Raw genomic sequence first — 22,327 nt, 5'->3', positions numbered from 1 at the left:
ATTTTCTTGGTATCATCTTACATGACAATATATTATTAGTGTCATCCAAGATTATATTATATAATATAATATATATATATATATATATATATTATATAATATTATCTATATATATATATATATGTTTACTAAAATGATTTTTATTATATGTTAATGACGTGTTATGTATCTATGCGCATTATATCCCATGTTATTTTATAATAGTTACTAAAGTCACGAGTCTTTAAACATGTTTACAATTTATGATTACTAATGCTCTGTTCACATAAAAAGAAAAATAATAAAAAGAAAGAAAACATGGATACTCATGTATTTCTTTTATCTGATTGAAAGAAACAATAAAACATTTTGTTCTATTTTTTCTCAATTTCAATTTCAATTTTTTTCCTTTCCCTCACTATCCTTCCATTCTTCCAAATAAACTGTAATTGGTAATTAAAATCATTCTAAAAAATTATAAATTATAAAAGCTAAATCTAATAAAAAATATTTTAAATGACAAAATCGAATTTAATTGTATTTACAAAAATTAAAAACATGTTTAAATCTGCTATCAAAAATATTTTTAGTTAAAATATGAAACGAAAACTAATTAATGCAACAATCATATAATAAACGACTAAATGACTTGACACATTAAATAATATATAAGATTCCATGTAGAAATAATAATAATAATAATAATAATAAAGCATAGCTTTTAGGGATGAAGTTCAATCATTCATTTCACCCCTCAACTAACCTTTTTATAGTACACTAATTATCTCTGATCCCCATTTTCATGACATTATTATTCAATTGTCTCACTGGTGTTTGAAAAAACAGGATTATTATTATTTAAAATTGGGTTATAGAGATCCACCTTCGAGGGATAGTTAGCATTAACAGGATGTGTTAACAACAAAGCCTTAGGCTATTCCCGTCCCTGTCAGGGAGATGCCAACCATCTCTCTTTTTCACGAACACAGACTTTCTTCAAACAAAGGTTTGAAAATCACTTGCATTTTAATACAAGATGAGCAATCTCGTCTTTCAGCATTCGTCCGCCTGTTTCGCCCAAAATCACTTTTTTTAATCTTTCATGAGAACCACCATAGAATGTCATCATTAATATAACAATTAGTTTAAAAACATTGATATAAATAAGAATTATTTATATTACCATCCATGTAATCAGAGTATAATTATTATTATTATTATTATTATCAGAAAATTTTATTTTTCTAGTACCAAGAAGAATAATATTCTTGTAATTGTGTACTATCCCGACTCTTGGATATCCATTCTTCAATATTTTAATGACGTAACTTATATTTTAGAACTTTGGTTATGTTCACTAAGCTGCTGCCGCAAAACCCTTCTCATAACCTTGTTTGATGCTGTCCTTGGAAGAGATGGCAGAGGTACTACTTGAGAAACCTATACAAATGAGCATTTATTTAGAAAACTAAACAAATGTCACAATAAAAAATAGGAACTTTGTGAACAACAGAAATTACTCAGTACCCTGAACAGTGGATTTAGTTTCTTTTGTATAGCTGAATTAAAAGACGTCCTCAATCGGTTCAAATCTTCCTTTGTGCTATTTGAATTCTTGAATACAACAGCTATAGTCAACAACTCAGGTCCACCTCCAGAAGGTGGTACCCCTATTGCAGCGGTTTCCAGTATATTGCTATCTGCTCCATTGCATATTCGTTCAATCTCAACTGAACTCACCTATCCAAACAAACACCATCAAATGTCAACACACATTAATTTAGTAGAATGGTTAAACTTTCAGAGAGACTATACAGAATATAAAAAAAAAAAAGTCCCTCACTGTTAAGCAATAACAGTGATTGAGGATAGAAAAGTCAATAACTAATAACTGAATTCTATTGCTTAAGTTAGATGACAGTTATTAGATATCATCAGTAAAAATTGACACGAATGTACATATTGAGCATAATGATAATATAACAGATTTCTTCTCTCTTAATCTCTTTTCCTCTTGAGTGTTTTCTGGTCGTATCAGCTGGTATCAAAGCGTTGATCCGTGACGTCTGATAAGGGTTGACAAACCACCAATCAACAAGCAGCTATGCATGAAGGAAAAGAAAGAATAATAGTGTCCATTAATCTAAGATTAGTGTAATGGAGGAGCGAATTGACGAGTGGCAAGAATTGATTCCTGGGTTGGGAATGCAAATTGCAGAAGTGGGACAGAATCAAAATCAAGCAAGGCGGGCAATGGGGAATATAATATCCACACCAGATTCACAAAATTGGAATTTTCCAAGTTTGTTCAAGATGATGTGAATAGTTGGATCTCCAAATGTGAAACATTCTTTGTAGTTGACAGCATGCCCGAAGGGAATAAGGTAACACTAGCTAGTATAACTATGGATGTGGTGTCCTATCAATGGTTCCAGGGTCTTGAACAAAGTTTTACGTGGAAAATTAACTTGGAGGTTGTAGGCAAATGCAATGAAGGTTAGGTTTGGGACTGTGTATGAGGATCCCTTAGAGAAGTTAGTGCGATTGAGACAAACTAGATTGCAAGATGAGTATCAAGAGACTTTGATGGGTTTGTATGCAATGTGGACCTGAATGATACACAAAAGACTGAGTGGTTATATGGCTAGGCAGACACTAGATGTGAAAGTAAGGGTTAAATTATTTGTTCCAAGAACTTTCTTGGAGGCCACTAGGCTAGCTACATTACAAGAAAGAAATGTGTCTTTGTTGCAGGGACGGGGAATTGGTAGTAACAAATGGAGTTGGTCCAAGATTTCCTCTTCTTGGGAACCACCAAGGAAGATACAAGAAGGCAATGAAAAGAGAGAGGAAATAGGGGCCAAGGGACTTGTAAACAGCAGCGATCAAAAGGGAATTTTGGGTAAACCTAACTTTAGGGTGTATCAGTGATTGTCACCCAAGGAATTAATTGGGGAAGAAGTAGTTTCAGAGAAAGAGGTATTGGAATACATATTTTGGTGGGATACAGGCACCAATCACAACTTTTAGATTCATCAGTAATGAAGAAACGGCTCTAAGTTGTGAAAAAAGTTAGGCTACTTTGCATTACAGTCGTGATACGGGTCTTATTGTAATAAGGACACGTAGCAATAGATTGAAGAATTAGTTTAGAAGCTGTTTAGCAGTTATTCCAAAATTTGAAAAGTTGTTACAAGTTGTTAGGAAGTGCAGCTATAATAGAAAATTGTGGTTCAGAATCATTGGGTTTTTTTTTTTAGAGTTACACTCTTCTATTGTAAAGATTCTCTTTGTTCTTCATCAATAAAGATTTACTCGAATTCTATTCTTTTCTATTGGATTCCCTGTTGTATGCAAATCCTTTGAATTCTCTGAAATTCCTAGCTTTGCCATATCAATTGGTATCAGGTTGTAATGATCCAACCACAACAACAATGGCTGAAGGCACTCACAACACCGTCGCAGATCGTGAAGTCAAAGAACGCGTTGAAGCTCGCTTGAAATCGCACATGGAAGAACTCATGGAGCAGCGTTTGGCTCGCTATCCAAGAACGATGCAATCAAACATTCAGACGCATCTTGAAGCCTCTTTAACAGCTTCGTTAACAGCTTCCTTACAATCTTCAATTGTTCGGACGATTCAGCAATCAATTGAGACACAAATTCAAGCTTCAATTCAACAAGGCTTGCAAGAGTGTACCAGAAATCAAGACCCTCAATTTCAATTTCATGCGAAGGGCACTAGAAATTGTGGAGGTCACCATTCTAACCAGCCCTATTCTTGTGGGACAAGATTAGCTAGGATCGATTTTCCACGTTTTAATAGAGATGCCGTGAATCATACCAATGTGAAACTTACTTTGCGATAGATGGTACCCCGGATAATGTGAAAGTACGATTAGCTGTAGTGCATTTTGAGGGCTCTGCCCTTCAGTGGCATACGAGTTTTGTTAAAACCTTTGATCCCAATTCCCTACCTTCTTGGACTGCTTTTTCCAAATTGTTAATTGAACGTTTTGGAGATGCTTTTGATGATCCTATGTCTGAACTAATGAAACTACGGCAGAAAACTAGTGTTGTTGAGTACCATCAACAGTTTGATGCCATTATCTCTCGTTTGAACCTCACTGAAGAGTATATGTTGAGTTGTTTCTTGGGTGGTCTTAAGAATGATATTCAGATGATGGTCAGAATGTTTCAACCAGAAAGTGTCATGAAAGCTTTTACCCTAGGCAAGTTATATGAATCAGCTTCTTCTTCCAATCAAGCGTCCAGTTCAACCAACAAATCCTTTAAGCCTTCATTTAATCCTAAACCAATCTTGGCCAATAAACCTGATAAACCTCTTGAAAAATTACCTTTCAACAATAAAACCAATAACCAATCCTATAAAAACCTCGCACCTACTTATATGAGTGAGAGACGTGCTAAAGGGTTATGTTACTTTTGTGAGGAACCCTTTACCCCTGCACATGCCTTAACACACAAAAAACTGCAGATTCATGTTTTAGAGATGGATGACTTGACAGATGGTGATGCTAGTGAAGGTATCAGTTCTGAGATGGATTCTTTAGATGAGGGTCATTCCACTGATCCTCAAATTTCAGTAAATGCTCTCACTGGAGTTGCAAGTTTCAAAACAATGAGGGTCACTGGTTACTACAAGACTCCTTTGCACATCCTCATAGACAGTGGTAGTACCCACAATTTCTTGGATGTTAACATAGGTAAGAAGATTGGTTGTCAGATGAAAGCTATTGATCCCATTAGTGTAACAGTAGTTGACGGAGCTAAGGTTTCTATAACTTCTATGGCAAAACAGTTTCAATGGACCTTGCAGCAGCATACATTCACTTCTGATATGTTTCTCATTCCCCTAGGATGTTGTGACTTGGTATTAGGAATTGAATGGCTTGTGAAGCTTGGAAATATTACATGGAATTTTGATAAATTGTCCATGTAGTTTTATGTAAAGGGAAGGAAGTTGGTTTTGAGAGGAGCATCTTCCTTGGGGTTAAAAACTGAGAAGACAACAGTTAAGCAAGACACTTGCTTCGGGTGTCCACTTGTCAATGTTACAACTGTATGATCAAAAGGACAAACTACTACTTCAATCACTTACCACTCATGCTCCTATTAATTCTTTGCCCATTACTGTTAATGCCCTTTTGTTAGAATTTGATGACATTTTTCAGGAACCTACCACACTTCCACCAAAAAAAAAGGTCATGATCATCATATACCTCTTATGCAAGGAACTGACCCTGTGAATAAAAGGCCTTATAGGTACTCTAAGCAACAGAAAGATGTTATCGGTGGTTTGGTGAAGGAATATCTCAAGTCTGGTATTATACAGAACAGCAGCAGTCCCTATGCTAGCCCTGTAGTTTTAGTAGGAAAAAAGGATGGTTCATGAAGATTCTGTGTTGATTACAGGGAGTTAAACAAACATACAATAAAAAACAGGTTTCCTATACCGTTGATGGATGATCTTTTAAATGAACTTCATGGTACTGTGGTGTTTTTGTAAGTTAGACTTAAGGTCTAGCAATAATCAAGTTCGTATGGCGGATGAAGATATACAAAAAACAGCCTTCAAGACACATGGAGGTCATTTTGAGTACTTGGTCATGCCTTTTGGCTTAACCATTGCTCTTGCAACCTTTCAAGGATTAATGAACACTGTCTTTAATGAATTCCTAAAAAAATTTCTCCTTGTCCTTTTTGATGATATCCTCATCTATAGCAACAGTTTAGACGAGCATTTAAATCATTTGAGGCAGGTTTTGTCAACTATGAGGTGCAATTCTCTCTATGCAAAAAAATCTAAGTGTTACTTTGCTGTGGATCAAATTGAGTATTTGGGACATTTTATTTCAAAGGAAGGTGTTGCCCCTTTTAACAATCATATCAAGTCGCAGTGGCTGATGGGGGTCAATTACCAGGAACAAGGTGTGGGAAGGCATTAAATGGAAAATACAGGGCCATTAGTTTCAAACCGATACCATTATAACTGCGTTGGTGGGCTGTGACATGATTCTAGGAATCAATTGGTTAAGAGAATTAGGAGGGTCGGAAGGTTAAATTGGTTGCTATGAAGGAGTTCAAAAGTAAACTAGTTTCTGAAGAAAGACTTAAAATGCTAGTGGAGGAAGATTGTTGTGGACTGACAGTTGGTTCCTTGTTCAGTTGAGGGAGTATGTTGTGTTATTAAAGGAAGCCCTAAGTAAACTAATCATGAGCAATTGCAAGTGTTGCATTACTGTAGGAGTTTGGAGATGTCTTTGCTGACCCTAAACAATTACCAACAAATAGGAGAATATATGACCACAAAATTACTTTGAAGGAAGGTGCAAATCCCATAAGTCTAAGACCATATTGATATTACCTTGAACAAAAGGGTATTATAGAGAAAATTGTAAAGGAGCTGTTGGAGGCAGGATTTATTCAGCCAATTTCATCCCCTTTTGCAGCTCCAGTTGTTCTTGTAAAAGAAGAAAGATGGAAGTTGGCCCATGTGCATTGAGAATGACATCTGAACTTCAGAAGATTCATTTCATATTTTTATACATCTAATCTAAGTTAATGACAACAGATTAACTCGATTTCCCAGGAATTAGACCTGATATTGTGGGAACACATTATTTCACCATTGTTAAAGCTCTACACTGTACCAAGAAATAGAGAATGGATGGTTTGCTTCATAAAACAGGTTCGGGCTGATTTGTCATATGCTTATATTCTTCTAACAGTCTACTATCTTACTAATTAGTATAAACACAAAGTATTTACCTTGATTCCCCCAAGGTTCATTGTATCATCTGCACGACCATGTGCATGATAGTATCCTTTAGCAGTACGCTCAAATACATCTCCATGCCTCCGCAAAACCTGATTAGTAATACTATACGGTAAATATTCAGGTATTCCAGATATCAAAGTACTACATAATACAGGAGAATGGTATGCCCACCTTTCCATTCCAGAGAGGCATTCCCTTGAAATAGACACCATAATGGTCAGAATTAAGCAGTGTATTTGATGCTCCAAGCATGAGGGGACCAAGAGCCAATTCACCTATTCCTGGAACATTTTGTGGCTGTGATAGAAAAGAAGACTGAACATCAGTCAAAGTAGTAAATCTGAGCATTAATTTGTTCAAGAAAGAAAATTACAAAACTCAAGACAGTTTGGCAGAACTCAGGATCCATTTGGTGGACATGATAAGAGAACTTTTCCTATCTTATCCTTTCCACCAAATGGCCCCTCATTGTAAAAGCTTCTGGTACTAAAGACAATACTCAATATAAAATTGTCTTAGTAATTGTAGACATAAACACGTAGCAGTCATAATGGTTTTTCATGTCTAAGAAATCAAACATTAGTTGTAAAGTCATGAGAACTGCACATAGTTCACTAGCATATTAAACACTGATAATTGTAATAAATAATATTTCTAATTCAAAAGTAAAGTTGAATGAATAACTTACAATAGGATGGCCATCATCACCAAGAATAAACAAACTGCTGCACATAGCCGGTGTGCTAAAAGCAGCTAAAGACTGAGCCTGTAGCAGTGATCCACAAACAAAGCCACCCCCAATCTCTGTACCACCACAATATTCAATGATAGGCTTGTAGTGAGCTCTGCTCATCAGCCAAAGGTATTCATCTACATTAGATGCTTCACCAGTGGAGCCAAAGCAACTGCAACAATCAAAAGAATCGTTCCAATCATATACAGCATAATCATAAATGACAATTGCATTCATGTGGTACCTTATTGTATTAGGGTAGTACGTTTAACTAATACTTACCGGATAGCAGACCAATCAAAGCCAGATGTGGAATTTGCACTTCTCCAACTCCGTACAATACTTGGAATAACACCCAGCATTGTTACTTTAGCATCCTAAACAGGACAAAAGAATTAAGTATGAAGGAAAGAATATAAAATAATCCTAAGGACTGACCAAGAAAGAGCACAGCTACTATGATGTGTTTTGCTTATAAAACAGAAAATCTAGGACAAGGAATACTGGAATGAAACTTTGGTATTCCAATTATTCTTTTTATCTTTAGTCATATTGAATTTGAGAATGTGGTTCACATACGGTTATTTTCAAGCTACATTAGTGGCACAGGCAAATTGGTCAATCTCAATTGTTGTCTTTATGCAAAATGGTGGCCATTGTTATACTTGAAATTCTGAATTGTATTGTCTCTACTGAGAAAGAAGAACAAGAAAAATAGGATGAGTATATGTTTTGACTACACAATAGAACATATATTTATAATAGGGATCATTAATACAAAATATATAGTTACGTAGTCACTGTAATTACAAAGATACTAATTTCCCTTTTTAAAATTTTACAATAATTACATAATTCCAACACCTCCCTACAAGCTAGAGCATTTAAATCATATGCACCAAGTTTGTCATATATATAACTAATTTGAGGACCTATTAAAGACTTGGTATAGACATCTGTCAGCAAGTCATAAGAATTTACAAAGCTAGTAGTATTGTCTTCGGTTAAAATCTTCTTTCTAACAAAGTGACGCAATATGTAAAGTTGCCTAATTATTGCAAATAAGTGTCATCTATCTACACAATAAAGTAAATACAAGTTGAGGTTGAATGATGATAAAAAACAGAGTAATCTGCTTCACTTCAAGTCATGCCAAATTGTTGATCCACCATGCCCTTAAAGATTGTTTTGAGACCATAAATGAATTTTCGAAGATGACAAACAGGTTCTGAAGACTCCTCCTGAGCAACAAATCTAAGAAGTTGCTCCGTATAGACTTCTTTAAGATCACCACGAAGGAAAGCATTCTTGATATCAAGCTGAAAAATAGGCCAATGACATATAGCAACTATAGATATGAGTAGCCGTAAAAATATCATTTTGGTTACAAGGGAGAAAGTGTCACCATAGTTCAAGCCAAATATTTATGTATAACCTTTGAACCAAATAATCCTTAAGGCGATCAACTTACAATCAAGACCAACCTTGATCATAGAGATCCACCTGCAACCAACAAGAGACTTCTCAGGAAGAAGAGAAACAAGTTCTCAAGTACCCCTATTCTCAAGAACATACATTTCATCAATCATTGCTTGTTTCCAACCGCAATAAGAAAGAGCATCACCTATAGAGTGAGGAATAGAAACAAAGGACAAAGGTATAATGGAAAGAGGACAAATGATAGTAAGTTAAAGAAACATGCCCGAAGGAGAGAGAGTGAGTGGCACTAGAAGCGAGTTAGAGGTAGGCCTATCAAACACTGGTGGTATAGAGAAGGGATAGTGATGATAATAAACTTGCAAAGGACACAAAGGAGGTAGTTCTACAAAAGCATGAGATGGTTTTGGTAGAAGATAGTAGAAAGGGGCAGAAGCTAGAGGAGAAGTAGACTCAATGGTCGAAACGGGAGGACTAGGTGAAAGAAAGAAACAGATTCAAAGAAGTGACATCAGCCAAAACTAAATAATTGGTATACAAGTCTCAAGCCTATGTCCAAGGAGAGAGTCTGACAAAACTGATCCAGTATAGTAAGAGAAAGAAAGAAACAAATCTGTATTATTCACAAGAACTCCCTCTAGTCAATGTGACCATGAGGTAGAAACAGTACAATGTACACAAGGTACTCCTAGAGACCCCAAATACTCTCCCAAACCAATTCCAAGACCAGCCTGTCCCTTTCTTTTCACTCCTCTTCCTTTTATATCGCTTATTCTATTAATGACCAGTCCTAACTACATTAGTTAGTTAGGTTCTGGTCTCCTACCTTATTCCTATATTGCCTCATACACACTTTCTTTAATATTAGTCTGCTATTAGAGTCTCTCCCCTTTTAAAGAGAATGCCTCATCCAAGACTTCCTTTCAAATTCTAAAGAATCTTGTTCGTTGCTTATAAATGTCTTTCATGTGGATTATGCTTGAATACGCTAACAATGCTAACAATGTATGTAATGTTAGGTCTAGTATGAGATAGGTAGATTAGCTTTCCACTAGTCTTTGGTATTGGACTTTCTCTATAGTAGGACTCTCCCCTTATCTTATTTGATGGTTTTGTTCTATAGGTACTCTAGTAGCTTTGTATCGCTGTTTTCCAGTTTCCTTGAGAACATATATAACATTTTTTTTGAGAAATAAAAATTCTCTATTTTGAGTAGGCCACCTCAATTCCCTGTGCTTCAGTCTTTCTAGATCTTTTCTCTCAAATTGAACAACTAGTCTCTCCTTCAAACTTTGTTTTTTAATCTCATCATCACATGCAATGATCATATCATCAACATAAACTAGCAAAAGAATTAGTTTACCATCTAGTGAGTGTCTTATGAAAAGAGTATGATCACCCTGACTCTGTATCCTAAAGACACCATAGCCTAAGTAAATTTTCCAAACCAAGCACGAAGAGAATGCTTAAGCCCATATAGAACTTTCTTCAATCTACACACTTTGTTTCCACCATCAATGGTGCTGAATTCTTCCATATATACTTCTTCCTCTAAGTCTCCATGCAAGAATGCACTTTTTACATCAAATTGACGCAAGCTCCAACCAAAGTATGCTGCTAATGAAAGGACAGTTCTCACAATATTCATTTTTGCACTGGTTCAAATGTCTCCTCATAGTCAATTCCACAAATCTAAGTGTATCCTTTTACAACTAATCTAGCTTTGTACCGATCAAGGGTGTCATTTGATTGATGTTTAATTGTAAATCCACTTGTAACCATTGTAGTCAATCCTGGATAGCGGTGCAAAACAGCTGACCCAAAAGCACCATAGTGGGATAGGGGATAGGGGATAGTGGGATGACCACAATTCTGAAGATTTAAATATACCTAATATAAATGAAGTTACACACACACACACATATATATATATATATATATATGTGCTGAAAAATACAAAATTAATTCACAAATTAAAGACATGAATAATTAATGATCAAAAGTGAAAGTTTGACAACATAACACTTGTCAATAACAACCAAAAAAGGGAACCAAATAGAGGTAGTTCCCTATAATTGATTGGTAGAGCAGCCATTGCTTCTGTATTAGGCCTTCAAATTTGGAACAAAACAGAGAAGAAAATAAATAATAAACAGCAAAGAGAAATAGAAAACAGTGTGTTAATTGACTGGAAATTGTTTGGGTCATGTTGAAAATTTCATCAGAGATGAAGACAATGACTATAAAACATTTGGTCACGTTGGAAGCTTCACCAGAGATAAACAAACTGACTGGAAATGTCTAGGTCACATCAAAATACGTTGCTGGAGATGAAGACGACGACAAGAAGTTGGTCAAAAATGATAACTTTCAATGTCACACCAAATGAATAGAAAGTAAGTTGCACCAGAAAAGCAAGAGAAACAAAATGGGAAGGAAATGTTAGAGCTCGACGTTGAAGAAGAAGATCAGCTATGGAAAAGGAGGGTGAAATCCCAATATTACCCCTCTTAAAAGATATCCATTGTTCATACAGAGAGTGTAAAATCAATTTTTAGCTTCACATGGAATAGCAGCCATATGGCTGCAATTTTCACTGTTTTTTACCGTGATTCTGCAGCGCAATGGCTGCTACATCAAACATAATGTGATGATTGGATACTAGCAAAACTCTGCTCCACACTGCTGCGATAGCGGCCTCTATTGACTACTATGCTTGTAACCAATGTTATCAATAGCAAATGGCAGGTCATGGCAGACAAAAAAGACTGCCATAAAATTATGGCGGATGCCATGGTGGTCATAATAAAATTATATATATATATATAGAAAGGGTAATCTTTGTTCCTTGAGATATTAGGTTACAACATGATCTATAAATACGGATTCAGAAAACATCTTAAAACAATCAATCTAATCCCTATAATTCCTATTTACATCCAATTCTATAATTACATAGTCCTAAATCAGGAAATTTATAATTGACCAATCTGTCTTAAAATAGAGACAAAATCAGCCAAGAAATCAGAGAAAGATTATGTATACGATCTAATCTCCAACAATATATATATATATATATAAATACTAAGCAAAGGCCAATAAGAGAAAATAAACTATTAAAATGTTGAGGATTCTATTTTACAGTGCAGAATACGCATACAAGGAGAGAGAGAGAGAGAGAGAGAGAGTGAACATGAATTTAGTTGATGTTATGATCCCAAGTCTCACTTGAGGCAAATGTTTTCATTTGTTTGCATAAGATCATGGAAATGGAAGAGTTAAACAGAAGCACTAACAAAATATATTTTTTTGTAAGTACTTGCTTTTCTGCTGCAATACCAAATCCTGATAATGTACCAATGGAGGAATAGCAAATGTCCACAGGAAACAAAAAGCTACGGCAAGAATTGAGAATTTAAACAGCAGTATGAGTTTATACCTGTACAAACCTAGCAAAGCCAGAACCAAGAGGGGATCCATTATACAAAGCAATTGAAGCTCCATTTAGCAATGATGCATATACTAGCCATGGTCCCATCATCCATCCAAGATTAGTGGGCCAGGAAACTACATCACCTTTACGAATGTCCATGTGGCACCATGCATCTGCAGCAGCTTTTAAAGGAGTAATATTGGTCCATGGAATTGCCTTTGGATCACCTGTATATACCACCAAATCAGATTAAACTAAATGACGTCTTGACATTGAATTAACCCTTTTACCAAATATCTTCTATCAACAATAAAAACGCTTTTTGCCTAACAGGAATCCTTTCTGGCCAAAATACAAAATTTAACTTACCTGTTGTTCCAGAAGAAAAGAGAATATTTGTATATGTTTCTACTGGTTGTTCTGTAGCTATGAATTCCTTGCCTCTATTAAATTACATGACAACAAATGAGAGTCATAATTCCAAGAGAATATCATACATAAATTAAAATATTCATCCTAAATAACTTTCAAATCAGCTCTGAACATCAGTGAACATGATAATGTTGAAAGGATGAGAGGCATACCACCTACCAATGTTTTTCTTTATAACCTAAGAATTATATATCCAAGAACAAATTGCAAATTAGGATTAAAGTGCATACTTCAGACTGTTGGCCCTCTCCAAGAAGTCATGCCAAGCAAGGTCACCATCACGCAGTTTCATGCTAAACTCAGATACTCTGGTAGGAATAACAATTGCCATAGGTGACTGTGCATCCACAATTCTACTGCATTTGTGAAGTAACAATATGAGACACCCTATTGCTGAGTAAAAAAGGAAACAACTCAATGGTAATGTGTCTTTACTCTTTACTAAATAGTGAAAAGAATTTTCACCTGTACAGGGGGAGGCTTTTTTCACCACGAATAATAAGATCCTGATAAATGAAAAAGGAAGATTAAGGAATGAACAATCTTCCTTGATATTGATTAGATGTAAATGATGAGATGTTAATAGAAACCTGGTATCTTTATTAAGAAACACAGAAACTTCCAACTTTACACAATAAAACACACACTCAACAGTTCTTTGAGGAATTGCACCTATTAAGCCAAAAGCCCTATCTCACAATTGACAAGCTGATCTCTGTCTTTACCACCCTCTTATTTATAGAGGTAATATGCCTTATTTCTTCTACAATCTCAGCCTTCCTAACTACTAACTCATTCAAGCTAACTAATATATTGCAATTAACTATTAATGTGTCCCCAACTAACATATCATAACTAGCTAATAATGGGCATTACATAAATATACTCCCCTTCTGAAGTTTCATCTTGTCCTCAAGTTCAAAGATTGATTAAATTCCTTGAGTAACTGCTGAAATAAAGTCCAACTGATTGAAGCATGATAACCGATCCAGTTCCACCATGCAGCAAAATACAGCTTCCATTCCTCCCAAGTCAAACACAAACATGTGAATGCACCCAAACTGTTCTAATATTGGTTTTGTGTTGTATTTTTGACCTTGAAACAAAGCATCATTGCCTTTGTGAGTTTACTAAGAACCCTAGGTTCTATTGAGAATTGCACTATTGTAAATGGTAGAAGCTGATGATCATCAAAGTTCTTCACTACCTTCTGCTAGGTCTTGCCTTTTAGGTCAACAAATTAGTAAAAAATTTTGAAATTCCCTTTTCGTCATCAACTCAATTGAATGTGTCACCATGATAGGTATAGGTCAATTATCACAAGAATCTATGAGAGGGAGAATAGGAGGAAAGTCAAAAATCATAGCCCTGAACAGCTGTAACTAACTAATATTAGTCTTGTAACTAATGAGAAATAGACTATAAATAAGATGAAATCATGTAAGAGGACATCTCTTTTTTAGAATTGAGTGGTGCGAGAGCCCTTTGAGCTCTTGAATCTTCCAGGGACAGTTATTGTACAAACATATCTTGTAACTGATTTAGCTACCTTATTGGCTGAGATAGTCAAGACATTCTTGAATAAGATTCTTCTTCATTCTTGTTAATTTCTGGTTCCAGTGTTTCTCACTGGTATCAGATTTCTAATTCAGGAGTGATGAGTTCAAAGTTAAACTACAATTTATAGGTTAATAAGAGTGATTTAGGATGTGATTGTCATTCATTTTTGTAATATTTAGATGAAAACAATAAATATTATATCGTTACTTGATAAGCCTGTATTTTGACATACTTTTATAGCTTATATATTTATGTGTGACCCTTATTTTATTTGAGTTTTACACTAATTTATACATTAATTGTGCAGTTAAGCATTAAAGGACAATTGGATTTTTTGGTGTATTTTGGGACCAAATTGGATGGAAAATAGGGTTTCGCAACAGCTAGCACCCTCATCTCCCAGCTACCAACACAAGGGTGTTTCAATCCACATGCATGGCCGTACTTACCTACGAAAAATTCAACCATGAAAACATATTAGGGTTTTGAAACCCTATAAAAGGAACTCAAAGGGCAACAACTTAGGCATTTCTTTCACATCTCTCTCACACATCTCTTTGACATCTTTTGACTTTTTCAATCTTAGTGTTGGCTAGTCGCTGATAACTATTGGAGCTTCCGGAACATGTCTTGAGACCAAGAGCTCTCCTGGTCTCTTTTCCATTAGACACTCCTCTAGTTTACATATATTTTATGAATAATATGAATTGATTTTTTATTATTGTGATTTTCTATTATATTATGACTAGCTAAATTCATAGATAGGGTTATGGTGAATTCTTTGCATGACATTATGAGATCTTTGTAATTTTGTATTTCTTTTCTTAATTGGTATTTACCCTATTACGCTATATTTGTATGTTTGGAATTGACAACTTTTAAACATACTATAATTAATTATATAGTAGGAGACCATACCACATATAGTTAATAAATCTATACAATAAAACGAGACAAAGGATTAGATGTACCAAACTTAATTCTTCTCTTTCAACCATTATTAAATTAATAGCTCATAAACTCTTTATGTTTTCTCTTTTTTTTACCTTGCATGACTATTGGGGGTAATCTTATGAAAAAGATTATTAATATTCCATGACCATTGAATGTTAATAGATCTAGTATAAGTGGTTGACAATCATAAGAAAATTGTAATTAGAATTAATTTAAAAGTAAACATAAAGAGGTATAAAGGTGAAATCATATGCTCTAGGTTCTCAATTAGTTTATTGTCAGAAGTTGAGTTATTTTTATTAATTATTTTTATATTCTTATTTTATTTAATTCCATATCTCTTAAGTTCAAACAATTAAATTAAGATGTTCTTAATACTTGAAAACAATTCTTGTGGAACGATATTTAGAGAACTTAATTTAAAACCTTTTATTAAATTTCGACAAGTATACTTGCCCATGAACATTACTTGTCTAGAATTAAATGTTACTTTCGCATATTGTTTATCATAAAAAATGCATGAAAAAATCATTCTTCTTTTGATTTTTATGGCTAAGTCATTGAAGCACTCTTTGAGGCTGGATTAGAAGATTTGACAAGGATCAAAGCCTAATTGCATAACCTTTAAAGATCATGAGCAGAGAATATCATAAGGAAAGTGCAATGAAGTTTTAAAGATCAATGTAAAAAATCATAAATGGCAGGAAAGAAGATGGAGTGAATAGTGGAAGGAATCAAACATTTGATAGAGGCTCTACTCACATGCAAGAGCAGTAGGGTGACAACATCAAGGAACTACGATTGATGATGCAAGAACTGATTCAACAATTGAATGCAGAATCTGATCCTAAGTCATCAGAACGAAGCCTAAAGAAGAGAATGAAAAATGGTGAGAAACCAAAAAAGGTGGATGAAATATCAAAGGACGCAGATGGGTACGTAGACAAATGATAGAAAGCAGAAGTTCTTGTCTTTTTGAGGGAAGAAGCGCATGGCTGGGTTCAGAAGATGGTGCATTTCTTTTGATTACGAGAAGCTACAAAACATAGAAGTCATTCCCAAATAGCAACATAGAGTGGTCGACCCCAAAAACGCTACAACGGGATGACTGCTATTCTTAAGACAATCAAAACAGAAAAGGAAAATTGATCAAGGAGTGTTCAGTCACTAGAAAAAACTCCAATGCAAATGGTCTCACTAGAAACTGTCTCACTATCATATAAAAAAGTCTACATCTCGTCGAAAATAACTTGGGTTACATCTGAGATGAAGAAGAAAACTGGAAAATGTCTCTACTCACATTAGAAATAAGTTGGTTTCACTGGAGATGAAGACGACTGAAACTTGGCTGAAAATGGTGACTTGCACCAAAAAGTGGGAGGACGAAGCAAGAGAACGAGAGAATAGAGATCGACATATGGTTCGATCTTGACTTGCAAAGACGAAGAAGCATTCCAACTTTTAGAAACATAAAAAGCATTCTAACTTTTAGAAAAGAAGGGCAAACTTTGCCCTTTTGCCCTAGGATGAAATAGTATCTGCAAAGGCCACGATTTGCTTCGCTTTTTGCCGTGATTCATAGCACGACAGCTGCTACACTAAAACATGACGCGACAGCAATGGAATAGCGACACCCAGCAACTCCACTTCACACCGCCATGATAGCGGCCACTATAGCACAAAACCGCATTGGGATGGTTCCATTAGCAGCAAACTTGCAATCCAAGGCTAGGTCGATAAGAGCTCAACGTAGTGGTGGTAGAATGATTTCAATTAACTACAACAAAGAAGTCCACTTGTATTATCATTAGGATTGAAGCAATAGGCATTGGTAACGGAATTTGTGAATGAATTTGAAAAAATAAGTAGGCATGGTGAAAGGTTTAGAAGACGACAAATGGACATTTTTCTTAATGGTCTCAAGGAAGAGGTGGCCATGGAGGTTTAGTTGTACAAGCCAAAATCCTCATCAACTATGTTCAAGAATGGTTCCATGGTGGAAGAAAAGAACAAGGTAGTGGCTAAAGTAGGTTTGCGGGGTGGATCTAGAAAGGGGCTATCTTTTAAGTCCAATTTTTCAGTTTAGCTTGAAGGGAGGCTTCAAGGGAGATTTTGAAAGTGGAATATCATCAATGGTATCATCTAATAACAAAGGTAACCCAAGTATGGGTATTAAAAGCAGAGGTAATGGGTTTAGAAAATTGACAGATTAAAAGCAATGGATTGCAGAGCCATGCATGGCTTCAACAGAAGAACAATAATCTACAACTACAATCAAACTTTCTCTTCTTGATGAATTTCCAAGTATTTGTGACAACCATGAGTCTCCCTCCAACAAGGTGACAAGACCATAATATACACAACAAGGAAAGAGATATTCTGAATTTTTGCCCCTGCAAGTACCCTCATTATTAGGAGTCTAAAATAAAAAAGATAGTACAAGAGACTATGGTATACTACCATGAATTTTGTATCACATCATATCAATATGAATTTTAAATTATTCAACCTCTATTTCCTCTTTTACTCTACACCATCTTAACATCACAATAATTTCAACAGTAATAAATAGCTTTAGTTTGACAAGTGAGAAAAATACAGAAATATCTTTAAAACACCTGAAAAGACATGATAAAAGAAATCATCAGAAGAAATTAGAGATCAACCTGAGTAAATATGGATTTTGCTTTTGATATTTTTAGCCTGGTTGATATTTCACTTGCTGCAAAACTATCAGCAATCGATACAACAACATAACCTGCAAGAATGATAGCTAGGTAGATAACCACCGAATTGAAATGCATTGGCATATCAATTGCAATTGCAGATCCTTTCTCCAGATCCAGAGATTTGACAGCATACGCAACTAACCTACAAGAAAACATAAATAACAGAGCATCATTTTTGTTTTTATTAATCTTTGGAACCAAAGAAGATAAGAGTGGTGAATAAGCACACCATTACTATCCACTGTTTCAAATTCAAAGATTTTGCCGACAATATACCATGATTTCAAAAACTACTGCATACAGGCATAGCTATCTTCTTTATATTTTCTATCACAATTCATTCAAATCACAATCTTCAAATATATGAAGTTAGAAAGCAAGTCATAAATCATAGAATGGTCAAAACTTGCTCTTTGTACTCGGAAGTTGCAGATCTAGCCTGCCAAGTGCATGGCAAGTACCTTCTCGTAAAAACTGCTACATAAGCTACAACATAAATCAGGAAGCACTGCTGTTACAGTGGTGAACGATGGAAAACTAGAATCAAGGAAATGGAAAATGAATGAAAATGATAGAAAATTCTGAGCTGCAAATTACCAACTCTGCCCCCTGGGCCTAAGTCACCTAATTGATTCCCAAATTCTGCTGTGCTTTCCCACTACTCTTACTCCTTGCTCCGAAGTCATGTTCTTCTTCCCCTTTTTCCATAATTGCAGAATTTCCTTATCCAACACCCTACTTCGAAGTGTTTCTTCTGTTACAATCCCCTTTCTCCCCCACAACCACATCCTCCACTGTTCTAAGCAGCTCTTATAAGGCTCCGTACCACATGTTGCTTCCTTATTTCTCCTCTCATAGACCCACATAAACTCCCTCAGCCCATTTCTCACCATCCTACCCTCTTTTTCTTTTCTCTTACAAACATGTGTTCAAGGCCCACCAAGAATCAAACAAACATGTCAACCAGGGAAGAAACAATAGAGTGAGGTAGGTTTTCTGTACCCTGCTCTAACAGAAAGAATCCAATATAGAAAATTAAAAACATCCACTTTTAGAATGTTCTGAACAACCATGAAGTATATATATTATGTTGTACCATTCACAACTACAACAAGTAAAACAGCATCAAAATCTAATAACAAATGGATACAGTATTCACAGCATACCAAACTTCTTCACGCAATTCCTTCAGTGTCATCCTTTGCAGAGAAAGATCACCATGTTGTTCATCACGCCATATCATTACTGTATCATTCAAACTTCTTTTGCCATTTACATTTAAGCAATTCTGTGCTGGATTAATAGATGCTCCATGAAGCCACTGACCACTTGGGTGTGATAACAGGCCTTCTTCCCCTGGGAGGCTATCACATAAGATGCACTCAGGTGGTTTGGAAAATGATATGTTCATTTCATCCAGCACAGTTTTCCAATATACCTGAAACAATACACTAGTGCAATGAGCAACACTGCCAAGTACAAGAAAACTTGTGAAATTGATAGCAAATTCCTCCGTTAGAGAAATGCTAGCAACTCACTACTTACAAAACTCTTTACATGACCCTTTTCAATATCAAGGTTTTGGAGGTCTATACAACCGCATTGCAAATGCAGGCAAATGCAATTACAGCCGCATTTGCCTGCAATCGTTCTTAATGTTAAAGTTTTAGAATTCTATGTAACTGCGACCGCCAACCGTAATTTAAATTATTGCTAGCCTTCCTCAGTTAATTTAAAATCAGTTAGACCTCAGGGTTTGAGACTGAAAATTTCTGGAAATCATCAAAGCTTGTAATCGGATCCTTATATGCCGAACCGAGGAACTCTTTACCCCTCCTCTCTAGTAACTGCCCAACATTTGTCAGAGTAGCACTTTCCCTAATCACACAAAAACAAAATAAGTTTAAAAAAAAGTAAACAACCTTTCGATTCATAACACAAATTACTGCAAACACATTTCAATTCAATTCACTTATTCATCATATCAATTAAAACAGCTGCCAAATAATTGAAACACATAACACATATATCAAGTGAAGTGGACTTAAAAGAGCATACGGGTCGGGTATCCAAGCGGGTGGGTCGGGACCGTGATCGTTGTAGCAACCATAGTACAACATTTGATGGAAGGAGAAGGGGAGTTCAGGGTTGAGGATGCTGCTGCTGATGTGCTGCCACGTGGCAGGGGTGCCTGCTCCATGGACTCCAATGATTTCTTTGAGACGTTCGTGGAGAGTGGCAGCAGATTCTCTTGTAATTCCATGGGATTCAATATCGGACACAGTGATGGAGCCTAGCGATTTGTAAGCCATAATAACAATATGTTACAGTATCCAACACTAAAAGGTGCACAACTCACTTCATTCTAGATTCTAGTGGTTATCTTCGGACCTGAAACCCAAAATCACAAACCCATTACGATAAACTACTTAATCAACGGAAGTTCAACATGAACTTTCAATGTTGCTTCTTCTATGATTGAAAACTATGAGCGATGGAGATTTTATTCAAGATTTATTACTCTGTGAAATCATCGTGACTTTTTATTCTTATCTCGATGAATATATTTAAGATTTGTATGCATTAAAAAGAGGGGTAAAAGAATCTGACAGCATACTTATCCGCACCAGCTAGGACAGCATGGCAACAAGGTCTCAATTCTGTCAATTCACCTTCCATAAATCACGTGATTTCGCAGTGTGATTTTTTTTTTTGGTGTAAAAATAAAAGTTTTGCTAAATAGATAAAAAGAAATGTTGGTTTATACAATGTTGATATTATTTTTACGAATCTTACATATTTTGCACTCTTTCAATTGAAAAAGGAAGAAGGAAGACATTTTACTTATTCCTTTCAAATATCTTTCCAGTCGCCAATACAAATTTTTAAGGGAAGTCTTTATTCCCTCTAACTATTTTTAAGCATAAAAACAATTCATTTTAATTACAAATTAAAAATCATTATCAAATTCATTAACACTTCTTAAGATTGCATAAATTAAAGTGTTAATAATGACATCAGCGATCGTGATTTTACCTAATCAATTTTATTTTAATATTAAATTTAGTATATATTTGATTCATAACTATTATTTTAATTTATGAAGGAAAATATTTTTTATAGTAATTAAAAAAACCCACTTTTATTATTTTATAAATATATGAATATTTATATTTTAATTTTATATATTTTTTATATGGAAATTTTTAACACATATAAATTTAAATTAATAGCTTAAAAATTATTATATGTATAATTATTGATATGAATATATTATTTTAATTCTATATTATTAAATTAAATATTTTATTAAAAATAAAAACTTGTGTATTTCACAAGTTTTAAATTAATATTTAACAATTTTAAAGAAAAATCTTTACTCACAATAACTTTTCACTTTTTCTTGACCCAAAAAAGGAGTCTTAAGAATGCTACTTTCTTTAATAAATTAAAATGTTCAACAATATTTTTAATTAATATTATATAATTTTTGTTATTAAATTAATTTTCAATATTTTAAAAATACATAAATTCAACTTACATTGAATCTCATTTTAATCTAGAGTTAAGTATATGATTCTAATTAGACTAGTAAAACTATTGTAGTTCAACTATTTAGTGTAATTATTAATATTTTTTTGGTATATTATAACTACTTATTTTGTAACCTATCAAACTCATTTTGAGAGAGTCATAACAATTCACATCAAGTATTTTTATGATCTTTTCTTTAAGAAAAAGACTCATCGTTATGATTTTCTTTTTCTTTTAAGTTTCATCTAGAGTCTCAATATAAAAAAATTCATAATAAATTCAATTCAAATCCAAAAATTATGAAACTAGTTTGTTATTACCCTTTAAGCGTCAAGTTTCTTATGAAAATATAAACATAAATCAAATAACTAAGATATAAGTCACGTATCTCAACCACTATGAAAAGGTCATAGACATTATTTTTCTAAAAGTCAATAATAATTCATATTTGATTCATTTTAACTCCAAAGTTAGAGAAACCAATTTTATTTACTTATAAGATAGTATTTTACTGAAATTAAATCATTATAAAATTTATTCCAAAAATACCTCTATAAAATTTATTCCAAAAATACCTCTAATATTTTTTTAAAACTATATTTAAGTTCCTATATTTTTCTTAGAGTTACAAATAGATGCATCCTAGTCATCAAGTTTCTAGGGTTCTCTTAACACGCATGTCCTTATCCTATTGGTCTAAGTGTCCCTTAATAGAGTCCAAATTGCCTTCCTTT

The 22,327-nt window shown here is 34.4% G+C and overlaps 1 protein-coding gene and 1 non-coding gene across 5 annotated transcripts; both read right to left on the bottom strand.

The window, feature by feature from the left end:
- Positions 1-616: 616 nt before the first annotated feature.
- LOC113848706 (probable acyl-activating enzyme 17, peroxisomal) lies at positions 617-20,707 on the bottom strand. 4 transcript variants are annotated; one of them, XM_027479350.1, is made up of 15 exons: positions 20,677-20,707; positions 20,118-20,450; positions 19,808-19,937; positions 19,226-19,497; positions 17,997-18,201; positions 13,282-13,322; positions 13,047-13,172; positions 12,754-12,827; positions 12,391-12,611; positions 7,797-7,891; positions 7,470-7,686; positions 6,953-7,078; positions 6,772-6,870; positions 1,507-1,719; positions 617-1,419 (listed from the first exon to the last, which is right to left on the bottom strand). In XM_027479350.1, exons 2-15 carry the CDS (start codon positions 20,369-20,371, stop codon positions 1,309-1,311), a joined length of 2,184 nt encoding a protein of 727 aa, XP_027335151.1. In that variant the 5' UTR covers positions 20,372-20,450; positions 20,677-20,707; the 3' UTR covers positions 617-1,308. The 4 variants fall into 4 exon arrangements, with proteins under 4 accessions (XP_027335151.1, XP_027334301.1, XP_027336758.1 ...); XM_027478500.1 differs by having other exon boundaries at positions 1,190-1,419; positions 12,754-12,830; positions 13,050-13,172; positions 20,118-20,694; XM_027480957.1 differs by lacking the exons at positions 19,808-19,937; positions 20,677-20,707 and having other exon boundaries at positions 1,190-1,419; positions 12,754-12,830; positions 13,050-13,172; positions 20,118-20,238.
- Positions 840-966, bottom strand: LOC113853526. The gene has a single exon (XR_003502629.1). It is a non-coding gene; the product is annotated as a U6atac minor spliceosomal RNA (small nuclear RNA).
- Positions 20,708-22,327: the final 1,620 nt, after the last annotated feature.

Source organism: Abrus precatorius, unplaced genomic scaffold (assembly GCF_003935025.1).
Source record: "Abrus precatorius isolate BTA unplaced genomic scaffold, Abrus_2018 Scaffold0, whole genome shotgun sequence".
In the NCBI taxonomy this organism is placed as follows: domain Eukaryota; kingdom Viridiplantae; phylum Streptophyta; class Magnoliopsida; order Fabales; family Fabaceae; genus Abrus; species Abrus precatorius.
Note: the sequence above shows the minus strand (reverse complement) of the source record. Positions and strands in the feature narration are given on the sequence as shown.